Source organism: Aulostomus chinensis, chromosome 2, assembly GCF_037954235.1.
Source record: "Aulostomus chinensis isolate RoL2024-O1b breed Wild chromosome 2, RoL_Achi_v1.0, whole genome shotgun sequence".
Taxonomy (NCBI): domain Eukaryota; kingdom Metazoa; phylum Chordata; class Actinopteri; order Syngnathiformes; family Aulostomidae; genus Aulostomus; species Aulostomus chinensis.
The window spans coordinates 774,684-790,556 of NC_141321.1; the positions used below are offsets into that span (position 1 = coordinate 774,684).

The window sequence follows — 15,873 nt, forward strand, 5'->3', positions numbered from 1 at the left end:
TGTAGGAAACCGAGATAGGTGGAGCCTTAAATAACAGTGCAAACATTCTGAAGCGTATCCTGCCTTCTGTGTTAAATATGTCCATTCCACCTTTGTCTGTGGTCAAAGGACAATAAACTGAAGACCAGACGCCAACAAATATACCAGCTAGACAGTAACTGTTAAGAGGAGCAACAGCATGAGCTCGTTTGCTTGTTCAGGCTGCTCACTCTGGAGTTCATCCTTAAAATTCGTTAGTGCTTCATGTTCTTCATATATTGACATATTTCAAATTGGGAATATTCTTAAAAAAAAGGCCTTACTAACACAACATGTACTTGTGTGTGCTGTCATCTTAATGCAATACTTCAGAATAAGGATAGGATTTATGTTGGTTTCAAAACATTGAGTTTCTTTTTTTTTTAATTCTTGAAACAGTTGAAAATGTGTGACCTGTACTATTAAAAATTTATACTGACATACTTTATGATTTAGCATTTTTCCTTTCTCTTTATTTTCTGTACCATTGTTCTTGACATATATGGCTGTGCAGTCATTGCAATTACTTTATGGGGGGGGGGGTTGAGTTGATCATATGGGATAGAAAAAAATTTGTTTTCTTGTAAATGTGTAAATACCATATTTGTTGTTGGTACTTAAACTAAGCAGCACGGTGGCGCAGTGGTGAGCACTGTCGCCTCACAGCAAGAAGGTTCCGGGCTCAAGCACGGGATCTTTCTGTGTGGAGTCTGCATGTTGTCCCTGTTCCTGTGTGGGTTCTCTCTGGTACTCCAGCTTCCTCCCACAGTCCAAAGACATCAAGAGGGGACTAGGCTGATTGATACTCTAAACTGACCGTAGGTGTGACTGTGAGTGTGAATGGTTGTCTGTCTATATGTGTTGGCCCTGCAATGGACTGGGGACCTGTCCAGGGTGAACCCTGCCTTGAACCTGAAGACTGGATAGTCTCCAGCACCCCTGCAACCCTTAACAGAATAAGCGGAAGAAAATGGCTGGATGGATGGATATTCATAATGAAATAAATTACAGATTTCATTACTCCACCATGTCTGCAGTCTATCTCTCTATCCATCCATTTATCCGTCTATCCATCTATTTATCTATCCATCTATCTCTATCCATCCATCCCTCTCTATCTCTTCTCTGACGTTCATTAACGTTCTTCATTAGCGTTCTTCATTAGCATTCTTCATTAGCATTAGCATTCCAGTGTAGCTAAGCTCCTTTATCAGAGGGCTTCTCTTTGAAAACTTCTGTTCCAGACTCGCTGTCCTCTGCCTCCTCAGATGCTGAAACTGTCAGACATCCTAAAACGTGTCTGGAGAATTATGGATGAGATTCACCTCTAGTAGCTAAAAGAAAGATGAGCACTGCAACGCAGTAATAGCAGGTAGTTGTGACGGATCCCTGGCTGCTCAGTAACACCCACATTGAGTGGTTCGGGCAGGCTGACTGGCTAGGACTCAAATCTGACTTCAAAAGGAGAGCCCTCCCTCTCTATATAACAGTACATGACAAACTTTTCTGCATGTACTTATTAGTGTGCTTCAGGGCTGTAATGATTACCAGAAGCTATGAATGAAAAACCTATTGAAGTATTTCACAGAGTGGGGCAGACTCATAAATTGTAATAAATGAAAAGGATGTCATTTGGGATGCGACCATCCATCTAGTGGATGTGACATTGCTGCATGTGGACAGAGAGCATGGTGGGAAGCTTCACAGGTTGACCCTTGGGACTGTGTCATCCTCCCATGAATTATCTGGAGTAAATAACAGTGATTTTAGAGGAGGCCAGAAAGCTCCAGCAACACTTTAAGTTCATCAAACAACTTTAGTGGACCAATGCATTTCACCTTGTGGCCTTCAATCAGGGTCATCAAGAAACACGTTGCAGATGTAACTTCTATGGACATCCATGGTTCCAAGCCAGTGCAAATGATGTTTTTATTTCAAGCGCCCTTTAACCAGCAAATGAACTTGCTCTCCCCCTGTATCTGCAAGTGCTAAAGTATGTTAACAAAGCGGGGTCTGACACAACCATGGCGCAGTGCTAATTTGTGAAACCAGAAGATGTTTGCGCCATAGACCAAGAAGAAACTGGTCTTTTGTCAGTTGCGAGAAGGGCTGTTTAAAGGGCGCATCAATCAGATGTGTAGAGGCACAGCATTGCAATGTGGTTTTACTCATGCCCAAAAATGTGGAAACAATTGCTGCCACATCCCCAGCCCTGCTTCAGCCCCCTCCCCCAAGCCTGTCTGTTATTTTGGAGCCTCTCACTCAGCATCGCTTCAAACCTTTGGAGGGTGTGGGACAAAAGTTCCTCTCTCCTGAAACGGCATCGCTCTGACTTCTGACAGCAGCTGAGATAGGGATTTCTCAATAGGCACTGTCAGTTCATTCGGCCTGTATTTAATTTCCTCCTGGGTTTACAAAGGTTTCACTGGACTGTGGAGGCTATTTGGGCCTATTTGGCTGACAGCGGTTGAAGGCTCACTCCATAGCATCAGGGCCCCGTTTAAGGGTATGGTTGTAGGATGTTTCAGGCCCATCCTTGGCACATGTGGTGCCTGAGGCTGCGGTTGCAGGACTGGATTCACTTGTATAGCCGACTGGACCTGCTTACACAGAAATTAGTCTGTGATCTGGGGGTGGATAGTACCTGTCATCATAAAATGCTGAGCAAAGTTAGAAAAGGAACATTTGGTGAGTTAACATAATACTTAGTTCTTTGACAATGGAGCGAGGTGTTTCATCAACACTTACGTCTTGCGTGGCGGAGGAAGAACTCTATGGAGGATACCTTGAGTCAGCTGTGTTTTCATGGGAGGTTGACCTGTCTGTCATGAGACAGACGTGCTGTCACTGGAGCTTTCCTTAGTTGGCCACGCTCAGGCGCTTCCCAGAGAAAAGACCTCCCTGATTACGTGAAGTTCCTCAATGTTCTCTTCTTTCATTTGGAGCCTTGGAGTTGAGATGTCTGAAAATTAACATGAAATATTGTGATAGTCACATTGAAAATACTTCTGGAGAAAAACATTGTGTTTGAGTTGTCATGAGTGTAAATTGAAACTTCATTTGAATGTAATATTTCTCCATTTTGCATGAGCCAATGGTTCTGAGCACTGTATTGAGGTTCACTCTTCTGTGGCTGAAGGTGTGTTAATCAGTGGAATCACCTGGTAAAGTGTTTGGTTGGAAGGAAAACCTGCATACACACGGCTCTCCATGGCACATGGTTCCCTACCCATGTTTTAAAGGGTTCAAAGGAAGTATTTAATTAATAAGAGGTGCTTGTTTAGACAACAAAAGTGAGGCAAATGGACTAATGGAGTGCGCGAGCACACACACATGCACACTCACAACACACACACAAAAGAAGGGGGGGGGACCTCCAAATGGCTTCACACATATCCCCGATATGGAAAATGTGTACAACTGGCTTGGTATTGTGTTTCTAAGTATTGGAGAATCAACCATTGAAAAAAAAACTCTTGAGCAAGAACGCAGTTCTGAAGTTCTTGTTTGCTATCTGTCCAGCCTGGCAAACAAGCAAATATGAGCAAAGACTAGAAAGGCTGTCAGGTGATTCTGCCGGTTCGGAACTTGACACAACAATCATGGCCATCCATTCATTTCCGACTGCTTTTCCTTTGAAGGGGGTGGAGCCTATCCCAGCAGCCTTCAGGCGAAAAGCGGGGTTCACCCTGGACGAGTCAAAAGTCCATAGCAGGGCCAACACATATGGACAGACAACCATTGGCTCATGCAACATGGAGAAATATTACATATAGAAACAACAAGTGAAGAAATAGACTCTTCATTCTCTTGTTAGTTTCTTACCTCCTTCGATTTCTCCTTCCGTCTTTCTTCCTCGTACTCCCTGGCCATGCGTGCCCTCTCCATGGCCACCCTCCTGTCTTCTTCTTCTTCCCTCAATCGCTGCATCTCTATCTCCTTTGCCTTCTGGAGGCGCTTCTCCTCAATCTGACAGGACAAACAAGAACACACATCCAAAAGGTTCATAGGGAAAAGAAACTCCAGAGGACGGTTGGACATGAACTACCACAGCAAGCAAGGCTGAAACGTGACTGTTACTTTGAGAAACAATCACACCTGCATCAGAACAAATTTCTATAAAAGGACCGACCAGTCCAAAGACTCTGTGGGCCTCAAGAAGCCAGTTCCACCATGTAGCTGGCTGGACCAACACTGTTTAGAGCCTTACCTGCTTTCTGAGTGCAGCCTTGTGCTCCATGTCATTGTCCAGTCTCTGCTGGACTGGCTTCTTAGTGAACCAGTTGTTCATGTCAATGTGAGAGTTTTGGAGATGGTTTGAACCTACAAAGAGAAGGACAGGCACATGTTATACGGTAAATCTCTTCTTTCTGAGGGAATTCTCCCTCAAGTTGATGCGGACCTCACTAAACAGCAACAGCAGGGAGCACTGATTAATAACACAGAGCACTACAGGGCCATTTCACCTGGGAGTGAAGGCAAATTAAGTGTTAAAGGGCTATGGTTACAGCACCAGGCAGCCTGTCACTGGTGTCTCTGATATAATAAATGCAGATGCAACATTACCTTCCACCCTCTGACCAGGGTTGCGGTTTTGTGTCCTTCTGTTCATCTGAGCAGGCGTGGCTCCCCTCTGGTGATGGTTGTCCAGGTTGTGGTGGACCTCCTCATACAGCCACTGCATGTCCCTGAGGTCAGCTGGCCAGGAGAATAAGATATAAGAACCATGAGTTATCATTCGTGACCGCAACAAAACATGATTGTGTAGGAAAAAATCTTGTTTACCATGATACAACTGATTATTTTTCAAAAAGACAAAAATAAATGTTGGCTGTACTAAGATTTCCTTTGCTTTCTCTGAGAGGGGACCTACCTCCATTTTCAGCCCGGGGGTCACAGCTGCTGTAGTCCATTCCCTGCATGGCATCAGAACCCCCTGATCCCTCAAGAGGAGTTCGCTGCTCTTGCTCCTGGATGTGCAACACAGAGGTTTCATTGTCACACAACAATCCTCAAATGATGGAATCAAAACAATTGAGCTTCTCGTTATCAGTGGTTCATGCTGTCAAGTTAAAAAGTGCAATTATCTCTAGTTAACAGACGGATGCATGAGGTCAAACACTTTTCATCTAATGAACCGTTCTGCTCTTAAAATTCATGCAACATGGAGAAATATTCCATCCTCTGTGCTGAACATTGTCCATAAGTGGACCAACAGAGAAGTTTGCTGCTGGGTCAAAGTAGAAACAACAGGTGAAGAAAGGATTAAAAATTGACTCTTCATTCTCTTGTTAGCTTCTTACCTCCATTTCCTTCTGTTTCTTCTTCCATCTTTCTTCCTCGTACTCCCTGGCCATGCGTGCCCTCTCCATGGCCAACCTCCTGTCTTCTTCTTCTTCCTCCAGTCTCTGCATCTCCATCTCCTTTGCCTTCTGGAGGCGCTTCTCCTCAATCTGACAGGACAAACAAGAACACACATCCAAAAGGTTCATAGGGAAAAGAAACTCCAGGGGACGGTTGGACATGAACTACCACAGCAAGCAAGGCTGAGACGTGGCTGTTACTTTGAGAAACAATCACACCTGCATCAGAACAAATTTCTATAAAAGGAATGACCAGTCCAAAGACTCTGTGGGCCTCAAGAAGCCAGTTCCACCATGTAGCTGGCTGGACCAACACTGTTTAGAGCCTTACCTGCTTTTTTAGTGCAGCCGTGTGCGCCATGTCATTGTCCATTCTCTGCTGGACTGGCTTCTTAGTGAACCAGTTGTTCATGGCGAAACGAGGGGTTTGGAGATGGTTTGAACCTGCAAAAGGAAGGACAGGCACATGTTATATGGTAAATCTCTTCTTTCTGAGGGAATTCTCCCTCAAGTTGATGCGGACCTCACTAAACAGTAACAGCAGGCAGCACTGATTGATAACACAGAGCACTACAGGGCCATTTCACCTGGGAGTGAAGGCAAATTAAGTGTTAAAGGGCTATGGTTACAGCACCAGGCAGCCTGTCACTGGTGTCTCTGATATAATAAATGCAGATGCAACATTACCTTCCACCCTCTGACCAGGGTTGCGGTTTTGTGTCCTTCTGTTCATCTGAGCAGGCGTGGCTCCCCTCTGGTGATGGTTGTCCAGGTTGTGGTGGACCTCCTCATACAGCCACTGCATGTCCCTGAGGTCAGCTGGCCAGGAGAATAAGATATAAGAACCATGAGTTATCATTCGTGACCGCAACAAAACATGATTGTGTAGGAAAAAATCTTGTTTACCATGATACAACTGATTATTTTTCAAAAAGACAAAAATAAATGTTGGCTGTACTAAGATTTCCTTTGCTTTCTCTGAGAGGGGACCTACCTCCATTTTCAGCCCGGGGGTCTGAGCTGCTGTAGTCCATTCCCTGCATGGCATCAGAACCCCCTGATCCCTGAAGAGGATTTTGCTGCTCTTGCTCCTGGATGTGCAACACAGAGGTTTCATTGTCACACAACAATCCTCAAATGATGGAATCAAAACAATTGAGCTTCTCGTTATCAGTGGTTCATGCTGTCCAGTTAAAAAGTGCAATTATCTCTAGTTAACAGACGGATGCATGAGGTCAAACACTTTTCATCTAATGAACCGTTCTGCTCTTAAAATTCATGCAACATGGAGAAATATTCCATCCTCTGTGCTGAACATTGTCCATAAGTGGACCAACAGAGAAGTTTGCTGCTGGGTCAAAGTAGAAACAACAGGTGAAGAAAAGATTAAAAATTGACTCTTCATTCTCTTGTTAGCCTCTTACCTCCATTTCCTTCTGTTTCTTCTTCCATCTTTCTTCCTCGTACTCCCTGGCCATGCGTGCCCTCTCCATGGCCAACCTCCTGTCTTCTTCTTCTTCCTCCAGTCTCTGCATCTCCATCTCCTTTGCCTTCTGGAGGCGCTTCTCCTCAATCTGACAGGACAAACAAGAACACACATCCAAAAGGTTCATAGGGAAAAGAAACTCCAGGGGACGGTTGGACATGAACTACCACAGCAAGCAAGGCTGAGACGTGGCTGTTACTTTGAGAAACAATCACACCTGCATCAGAACAAATTTCTATAAAAGGAATGACCAGTCCAAAGACTCTGTGGGCCTCAAGAAGCCAGTTCCACCATGTAGCTGGCTGGACCAACACTGTTTAGAGCCTTACCTGCTTTTTTAGTGCAGCCGTGTGCGCCATGTCATTGTCCATTCTCTGCTGGACTGGCTTCTTAGTGAACCAGTTGTTCATGGCGAAACGAGGGGTTTGGAGATGGTTTGAACCTGCAAAAGGAAGGACAGGCACATGTTATATGGTAAATCTCTTCTTTCTGAGGGAATTCTCCCTCAAGTTGATGCGGACCTCACTAAACAGTAACAGCAGGCAGCACTGATTGATAACACAGAGCACTACAGGGCCATTTCACCTGGGAGTGAAGGCAAATTAAGTGTTAAAGGGCTATGGTTACAGCACCAGGCAGCCTGTCACTGGTGTCTCTGATATAATAAATGCAGATGCAACATTACCTTCCACCCTGTGACCAGGGTTGCGGTTTTGTGTCCTTCTGTTCATCTGAGCAGGCGTGGCTCCCCTCTGGTGATGGTTGTCCAGGTTGTGGTGGACCTCCTCATACAGCCACTGCATGTCCCTGAGGTCAGCTGGCCAGGAGAATAAGATATAAGAACCATGAGTTATCATTCGTGACCGCAACAAAACATGATTGTGTAGGAAAAAATCTTGTTTACCATGATACAACTGATTATTTTTCAAAAAGACAAAAATAAATGTTGGCTGTACTAAGATTTCCTTTGCTTTCTCTGAGAGGGGACCTACCTCCATTTTCAGCCCGGGGGTCTGAGCTGCTGTAGTCCATTCCCTGCATGGCATCAGAACCCCCTGATCCCTGAAGAGGATTTTGCTGCTCTTGCTCCTGGATGTGCAACAAAGAGGTTTCATTTTCACACAACAATCCTCAAATGATGGAATCAAAACAATTGAGCTTCTCGTTATCAGTGGTTCATGCTGTCAAGTTAAAAAGTGCAATTATCTCTAGTTAACAGACGGATGCATGAGGTCAAACACTTTTCATCTAATGAACCGTTCTGCTCTTAAAATTCATGCAACATGGAGAAATATTACATCCTCTGTGCTGAACATTGTCCATAAGTGGACCAACAGAGAAGTTTGCTGCTGGGTCAAAGTAGAAACAACAAGTGAAGAAAGGATTAAATATAGACTCTTCATTCTCTTGTTCACTTCTTACCTCCATTTCCTTCTTTTTCCTCTTCCATCTTTCTTCCTCGTACTCCCTGGCCATGCGTGCGCTCTCTATAGCCACCCTTCTGACATATTCTTCTTCCTCCAGTCTCTGCATCTCCATCTCCTTTGCCTTCTGGAGGCGCTTCTCCTCAATCTGACAGGACAAACAAGAACACACATGCAAAAGGTTCGTAGGGAAAAGAAACTCCAGAGGACGGTTGGACATGAACTACCACAGCAAGCAAGGCTGAAACGTGGCTGTTACTTTGAGAAACAATCACACCTGCATCAGAACAAATTTCAATAAAAGGACCGACCAGTCCAAAGACTCTGTGGGCCTCAAGAAGCCAGTTCCACCATGTAGCTGGCTGGACCAACACTGTTTAGAGCCTTACCTGCTTTTTGAGTGCAGCCGTGTGCGCCATGTCATTGTCCATTCTCTGCTGGACTGGCTTCTTAGTGAACCAGTTGTTCATGGCGAAACGAGGGGTTTGGAGATGGTTTGAACCTGCAAAAGGAAGGACAGGCACATGTTATATGGTAAATCTCTTCTTTCTGAGGGAATTCTCCCTCAAGCTGATGCGGACCTCACTAAAAAGTAACAGCAGGTAGCACTGATTGATAACACAGAACACTACAGGGCCATTTCACCTGGGAGTGAAGGCAAATTAAGTGTTAAAGGGCTATGGTTACAGCGCCAGGCAGCCTGTCACTGGTGTCTCTGATATAATAAATGCAGATGCTACATTACCTTCCACCCTCTGACCAGGGTTGCGGTTTTGTGTCCCTCTGTTCATCTGAGCAGGCGTGGCTCCCCTCTGGTGGTGGTTGTCCAGGTTGTGGTGGACCTCCTCATACAGCCTCTGCATCTCTCTGAGGTCAGCTGGCCAGGAGAATAAGATATAAGAACCATGAGTTATCATTCGTGACTGCAACAAAACATGATTGTGTAGGAAAAAATCTTGTTTATCATGAAACAACTGATTATTTTTCAAAAAGACAAAAATAAATGTTGGCTATACTAAGATTTCCTTTGCTTTCTCTGAGAGGGTACCTACCTCCATTTTCAGCCTGGGGGTCACAGCTGCTGTAGTCCATTCCCTGCATGGCCTCAGAACCCCCCGATCCCTCAAGAGGAGTTCGATGCTCTTGCTCCTGGATGTGCAACAAAGAGGTTTCATTGTCACACAACAATCCTCAAATGATGGAATCAAAACAATTGAGCTTCTCGTTATCAGTGGTTCAGGCTGTCAAGTTAAAAAGTGCAATTATCTCTAGTTAACAGACGGATGCATGAGGTCAAACACTTTTCATCTAATGAACCGTTCTGCTCTTAAAATTCATGCAACATGGAGAAATATTACATCCTCTGTGCTGAACATCGTCCATAAGTGGACCAACAGAGAAGTTTGCTGCTGGGTCAAAGTAGAAACAACAAGTGAAGAAAGGATTAAAAATAGACTCTTCATTGTCTTGTTAGCTTCTTACCTCCGTTTCCTTCTGTTTCTTCTTCCATCTTTCTTCCTCGTACTCCCTGGCCATGCGTGCCCTCTCCATGGCCAACCTCCTGTCTTCTTCTTCTTCCTCCAGTCTCTGCATCTCCATCTCCTTTGCCTTCTGGAGGCGCTTCTCCTCAATCTGACAGGACAAACAAGAACACACATCCAAAAGGTTTGCAGGGAAAAGAAACTCCAGAGGACGGTTGGACATGAACTACCACAGCAAGCAAGGCTGAAACGTGGCTGTTACTTTGAGAAACAATCACACCTGCATCAGAACAAATTTCTATAAAAGGAATGACCAGTCCAAAGACTCTGTGGGCCTCAAGAAGCCAGTTCCACCATGTAGCTGGCTGGACCAACACTGTTTAGAGCCTTACCTGCTTTCTGAGTGCAGCATTGTGTTCCATGTCATTTTCCACTCTCTGCTGGTCATGCTCCTTGGGGAACACATTCCCCCTGGCAAAGCGAGGGGTTTGGAGATGATTTGAACCTGCAAAAGGAAGGACAGGCACATGTTATACGGTAAATCTCTTCTTTCTGAGGGAATTCTCCCTCAAGTTGATGCGGACCTCACTAAACAGTAACAGCAGGCAGCACTGATTGATAACACAGAGCACTACAGGGCCATTTCACCTGGGAGTGAAGGCAAATTAAATGTGAAAGGGCTATGGTTACAGCACCAGGCAGCCTGTCACTGGTGTCTCTGATATAATAAATGCAGATGCTACATTACCATCCACCCTCTGACCGGGGTTGCGGTTTTGTGTCCCTCTGTTCATCTGAGCAGGCGTGGCTCCCCTCTGGTGGTGGTTCATCTGAGCAGGCGTGGCTCCCCTCTGATGGTGGTTGTCCAGGTTGTGGTGGACCTCCTCATACAGCCTCTGCATCTCTCTGAGGTCAGCTGGCCAGGAGAATAAGATATAAGAATCATGAGTTGTCATTCATGACTGCAACAAAACATGATTGTGTAGGAAAAAAATCTTGTTTACCATGAAACAACTGATTATTTTTCAAAAAGACAAAATAAATGTTGGCTTTAGTAAGATTTCCTTTGCTTTCTCTGAGTGGGGACCTACCTCCATTTTCAGTCAGGGGGTCACAGCTGCTGTAGTCCATTCCCTGCATGGCCTCAGAACCCCCTGATCCCTCAAGAGGAGTTCGATGCTCTTGCTCCTGGATGTGCAACACAGAGGTTTCATTGTCACACAACAATCCTCAAATGATGGAATCAAAACAATTGAGCTTCTCGTTATCAGTGGTTCAGGCTGTCCAATTAAAAAGTGCAATTATCTCTAGTTAACAGACAGATGCATGAGGTCAAACACTTTTCATCTAATGAACCGTTCTGCTCTTAAAATTCATGCAACATGGAGAAATATTACATCCTCTGTGCTGAACATTGTCCATAAGTGGACCAACAGAGAAGTTTGCTGCTGGGTCAAAGTAGAAACAACAAGTGAAGAAAGGATTAAAAATAGACTCTTCATTGTCTTGTTAGCTTCTTACTTCCGTTTCCTTCTGTTTCTTCTTCATTAGTTCATTCTGGAATTCCGTCACCATGCATTGCATCACATCCAAAAAGATATTGTAATTTTCACTTTCTTCTTCTTCTTCCTTCACTCTCTTCCTCTCCTTCCTCTGCCTTCTTCTTTGATCATCCTTCTCTTGCATCTGACAAGACAAACAAAAACACACATCCAAAGGGTTTGTAGGGAAACGAATCTCCAGGGGACGGTTGGACATGAACTACGAAATCTGCATCAGAACAAATTTACATATCAGGAACTTTAAGACTGACCAGTCCAAAGTCTCTGTGGGCCTCAAGAAGCCAGTTCCATCACACAGCTGGCTGGACCAACACTGTTTAGAGCCTTACCTGCTTTCTGGGTTCAGACCTGTACTCCATTTTATCATCTTCCTGCTTCCTGACGAGCGTCATAGGGGCTATTTTACGCCCAGCAAACCAAGGGGCATTGAGATGGTGTGGACCTGAAAAAAGAAGAAAATAGGGAAACTCTGAATGGTGACCACATGATAACAAATAAAACAAGATTTTAAAATATTCATAATTTTGCAAAGTTCTTGTTGCTGTTTTTTCTAAGGTCATGCAAATATATGGGACGTACTATTCGGGTTTTTGTTTTGTTTCTTCAGTGGAGCTCCACATCCACCTCGACCCAATGGGTCATAGATGCCCTGGTCAGGTTCACGCTCTTCCGGTTTCTTCCTCTTCCTCTCCTGTTCCTTCTGGAGTTGCTTCTCCTCAATCTGAAAAGACAAAAATAACACACATCCAAAGGGTTTGTAAGGAAGAAAATCTCCAGGGGACAGTTTGGCATGAACTACGACAGCAAGCAAGGCTGAAACGTGGCTATTACTTTGAGAAACAATTAAACCTGCATCAGAACAAATTTCTATCAGAGGAACGTTCGGACCGACCAGTCCAAAGACTCTATGGGCCTCAAGAAGCCAGTTCCACCATGTAGCCGGCTTGACCAACACTGTTTAGAGCCTTACCTGCTTTTTGAGTGCAGCCCCATACTCCATTTCATTATTCCTTCTCTGCTTGTCATGCTCCTTGGGGAACACATTCCTCCTGGCAAAGCGAGGGGTCTGGAGTTGCTTCTCCTCAATCTGACAAGACAAAACATTACACACATGCAAATGGTTTGTAGGGAAACTAATCTCCAGGGGACGGTTGGACATGAACTACGACAGCCAGCAAGACTGAAGCATGGCTGTTACTTTGAAAAACAATCAAATCTGCATCAGAACAAATTGACATATCAGGAACGTGAAGACTGACCAGTCCAAATTCTCTGTGGGCCTCAAGAAGCCAGTTCCATCACACAGCTGGCTGGACCAACACTGTTTAGAGCCTTACCTGCTTTCTGGGTTCAGACCTGTACTCCATTTTATCATCTTCCTGCTTCCTGACGAGCGTCATAGGGGCTATTTTACGCCCAGCAAACCAAGGGGCTTTGAGATGGTGTGAACCTGAAAAAAGAAGAAAATAGGGAAACTCTGAATGGTGACCACATGATAACAAATAAAACAAGATTTAAAAATACTCGTAATTTTGCAAAGTTCTTGTTGCTGTTTTTTCTAAGGCCATGCAAATGTATGGGACGTACTATTCGGGTTTTTGTTTTGTTTCTTCAGTGGAGCTCCACATCCACCTCGACCCAATGGGTCATAGATGCCCTGGTCAGGTTCACGCTCTTCCGGTTTCTTCCTCTTCCTCTCCTGTTCCTTCTGGAGTTGCTTCTCCTCAATCTGACAAGACAAAAATAACACACATGCAAATGGTTTGTCGGGAAACGAATCTCCAGGGGACGTTGGACATGAACTACGACAGCAAGCAAGGCTGAAACGTGGCTATTACTTTGAGAAACAATCAAACCTGCATCAGAACAAATTTCTATCAGAGGAACGTTCGGACCGACCAGTCCAAAGTCTCTGTGGGCCTCAAGAAGCCAGTTCCACCATGTAGCTGGCTGGACCAACACTGTTTAGAGCCTTACCTGCTTTTTTAGTGCAGCCCCATACTCCATTTCATTATTCCTTCTCTGCTGGTCATGCTCCTTGGGGAACACATTCCCCCTGGCAAAGCGAGGGGTCTGGAGTTGCTTCTCCTCAACCTGACAAGACAAAACATAACACACATGCAAATGGTTTGTTGGGAAACAAATCTCCAGGGGATGGATGGATGTACAGCACAGGGTTTAATGTCATTACAAAAATCCTCAGTTTACAGTAATCAACATGAAGGACTCTGTATTCATCAGTGGTCAGTGAGGTCCAGTTGCAAGGTACAATTATCTCTTTCAGACAGATGCATGTTAGCTTTTGCCTGTAAGTGAAAAAAGGAAATGTCATGTATTTTTAAGAAAACTCATTTACTGCTAAACCTTCACTCTATTATGAAATTTAGTGTTCAACCTGTTGTTCTAAAGTTGATTATTTGAGTTTTTGTCTCTGGAAAGTGATGACACCCGGTCTGGATTGGAAGACTATGGTGCTCATCAAAGGAAGGTGGACATTATCTGATGTCTGATATCACAAGTTGTGGTATTTGTCTTTTCTCCATTGTATTAAAACCTCTCTGTTTCACTTTCAATTCTATTCTATTTTTCATGTTGATTCTATGTTTTCATGTTTCTATTTTACTATTTTATTCCTTGTAAATTTTTACATCACCAGCACTGGGAGCTTCAGTATTTGCCATGAAGTTCTATTTGATGCTATTCTACTCTATGGTCATATCAGGGCCCTTTCTGAAAGACTATCCAATGTAGAACCCCTGGAACTCTCTCAGAGTCTGCATATTTACTGCAGGGACAGGGTGACTGACATTTCAGCTGGCCTCCGCCTGAGAGCCAACGTTGCCCCTGGGTGGGCTGATGAAGTGCCCTGGTATTACAACCTGACAATATGGTAAAAGCTACAAATCATTTCCAAATGTATGAATCTTATTCATCCAGGACCTGGACTCAGCTCATCAACTATGATTTTCAGTCACCTGTGTTATCTGGTCAGGTTGGTCCTGCAGAAAACTGAGTTTTCCTCCAGTTGCTCTCAGCCACTGCTTCCTTAAGATGTCCATCTATATCAGACTAACACAAGACGATAGGCTGGCTCACCAATAGAGCCAAGAAACAATCGTGGAGAAATTCTGTAGACTGCATAGTTCATAGTTCGTTATTGTTGAAGACTACGACTTATAAAGGATTTTCAGAAACTTCAATGACCAGATGAATGAGTGTGAATTCTGTTCATCTTCTGGGAAAACCTGAGATCAAAGGCACCGTGCAGCACATCACTGAACCCCAGAGTTCACTGATCTTCCAAAAATCCAAGATGGCTGCCAGCGCTGTCAGGGTGCTCTGAGTTCACTCTGAGTTGTAGAGCTGTTAAGATTGGACCTCTGCTCACCTCAGCCTGGCCTTAAACCTGCTACAGCCTGGACCTCTGCTATTCCCTGGACCAGTTGCAACAATTGCGGTTGTGTACCCGACCTGGTGCCTCACCAACATTTGACTCTGCCAAATACTATAACAATCACCTGGTCCTAAGAAACTATGGAAGTATCAGTGCTGGTACTGATGTCCTCCTGTGGGACAGTCTCAATAACTGTACACAGCTTCGTTTATGGTGTGTGTGCTGATATTTCTGTGTCCTTGTGAAAACCCTCACTGCAGTGTTGTGAACCAGTTGGAGATTGTTGATGGATTTCTGTGGCAGTCAGGAAAATAAGGAGTCACAGTAGTCAAGATTACTGGAAACACAATGTTGAACAAGCAGCGTTGTTAAGACCTGAGCCTCCCTGCGGCTGCGGTCGGGTGCCAATCGGCGGCCCAAATCCAACGGTATAATTGGCAAATCCCTGGGCTTTGTAGTGTAGGAGCTACAAGCCTGAGTCTGATGCAGAGTGTGAGTGCAGAGCTGAGAGCTGGCCCTTTAAGAACCCCCCCCCCCCCCCCCGCTGCACTGCTGACAATTTGTCCAAATTGTGGACATTCTGTTGTAGATAGGTGAGGGGTGTGAGCTTAGGAATTTTGCATCTTGATGAGACGAGTCCAACGGTGTTGGTCCTATGTCTGTGGGACAGTCATGGGAGTAGTTATGGCACTCCAAATTTTGTTTTAGATTTGTAAGTGCCTAGGTGGCGCAATTGAGTTTTTCCAAAAATTGTTTTTAGAATATGGAATTTTTCGCCAGACCGGACGTGCGTGCCAAAATTCAGCAAATTCCAAGCATGTCTAGGGGGTCAAATTAAGTTTTAAAGTGGCGGCAGAAGAAAGAAAGAATAAGAATTAAAGCTGCAAGCAGCGTTGTTAGGGCCTGAGCCCCCGCGCGGCCTACGGCCGCGTCTTTCACACCGGCCCGAATCCAACGGTGTAATCGGCAAATCCCTAGGCCTTGTAGTTGAGGAGATACGAGCGTCAGTGCGCTGCACAGTGTGAGTGCAGAGCTGAGAGCCGGCCCTTTAAGAGCCCCTCCCTTCTCTGCTCGCTCTCTGCCATCTCTGTCAGAGCTGAGAGCAGAGCTGAGAGCAGAGCTGCCAGCTGGCCCTTTAAGAACCC

General features: G+C 44.8%; 1 protein-coding gene across 4 annotated transcripts; it reads right to left on the minus strand.

Annotated features, from left to right (window-relative positions):
- Positions 1-285: 285 nt before the first annotated feature.
- On the minus strand, positions 286-14,465 carry LOC147268715 (uncharacterized). 4 transcript variants are annotated; one of them, XR_015118920.1, is made up of 30 exons: positions 14,310-14,465; positions 13,312-13,428; positions 12,922-13,063; positions 12,672-12,784; positions 12,305-12,421; positions 11,914-12,055; positions 11,664-11,776; positions 11,294-11,458; positions 10,864-10,960; positions 10,521-10,688; positions 10,165-10,277; positions 9,774-9,923; positions 9,344-9,440; positions 9,037-9,168; positions 8,681-8,793; positions 8,290-8,439; positions 7,860-7,956; positions 7,553-7,684; positions 7,197-7,309; positions 6,806-6,955; positions 6,376-6,472; positions 6,069-6,200; positions 5,713-5,825; positions 5,322-5,471; positions 4,892-4,988; positions 4,585-4,716; positions 4,229-4,341; positions 3,844-3,987; positions 2,767-2,980; positions 286-2,618 (listed from the first exon to the last, which is right to left on the minus strand). XR_015118920.1 is itself a non-coding variant. In XM_086221884.1 (29 exons), the coding sequence occupies exons 1-29, from the start codon at positions 14,391-14,393 to the stop codon at positions 2,954-2,956; spliced, it is 3,510 nt and encodes a 1,169-aa protein (XP_086078010.1). In that variant the 5' UTR covers positions 14,394-14,465; the 3' UTR covers positions 286-2,953. The 4 variants fall into 4 exon arrangements, 1 of the variants encoding a protein (XP_086078010.1); XR_015118919.1 differs by having other exon boundaries at positions 286-2,662; XR_015118901.1 differs by having other exon boundaries at positions 286-2,678.
- Positions 14,466-15,873: the final 1,408 nt, after the last annotated feature.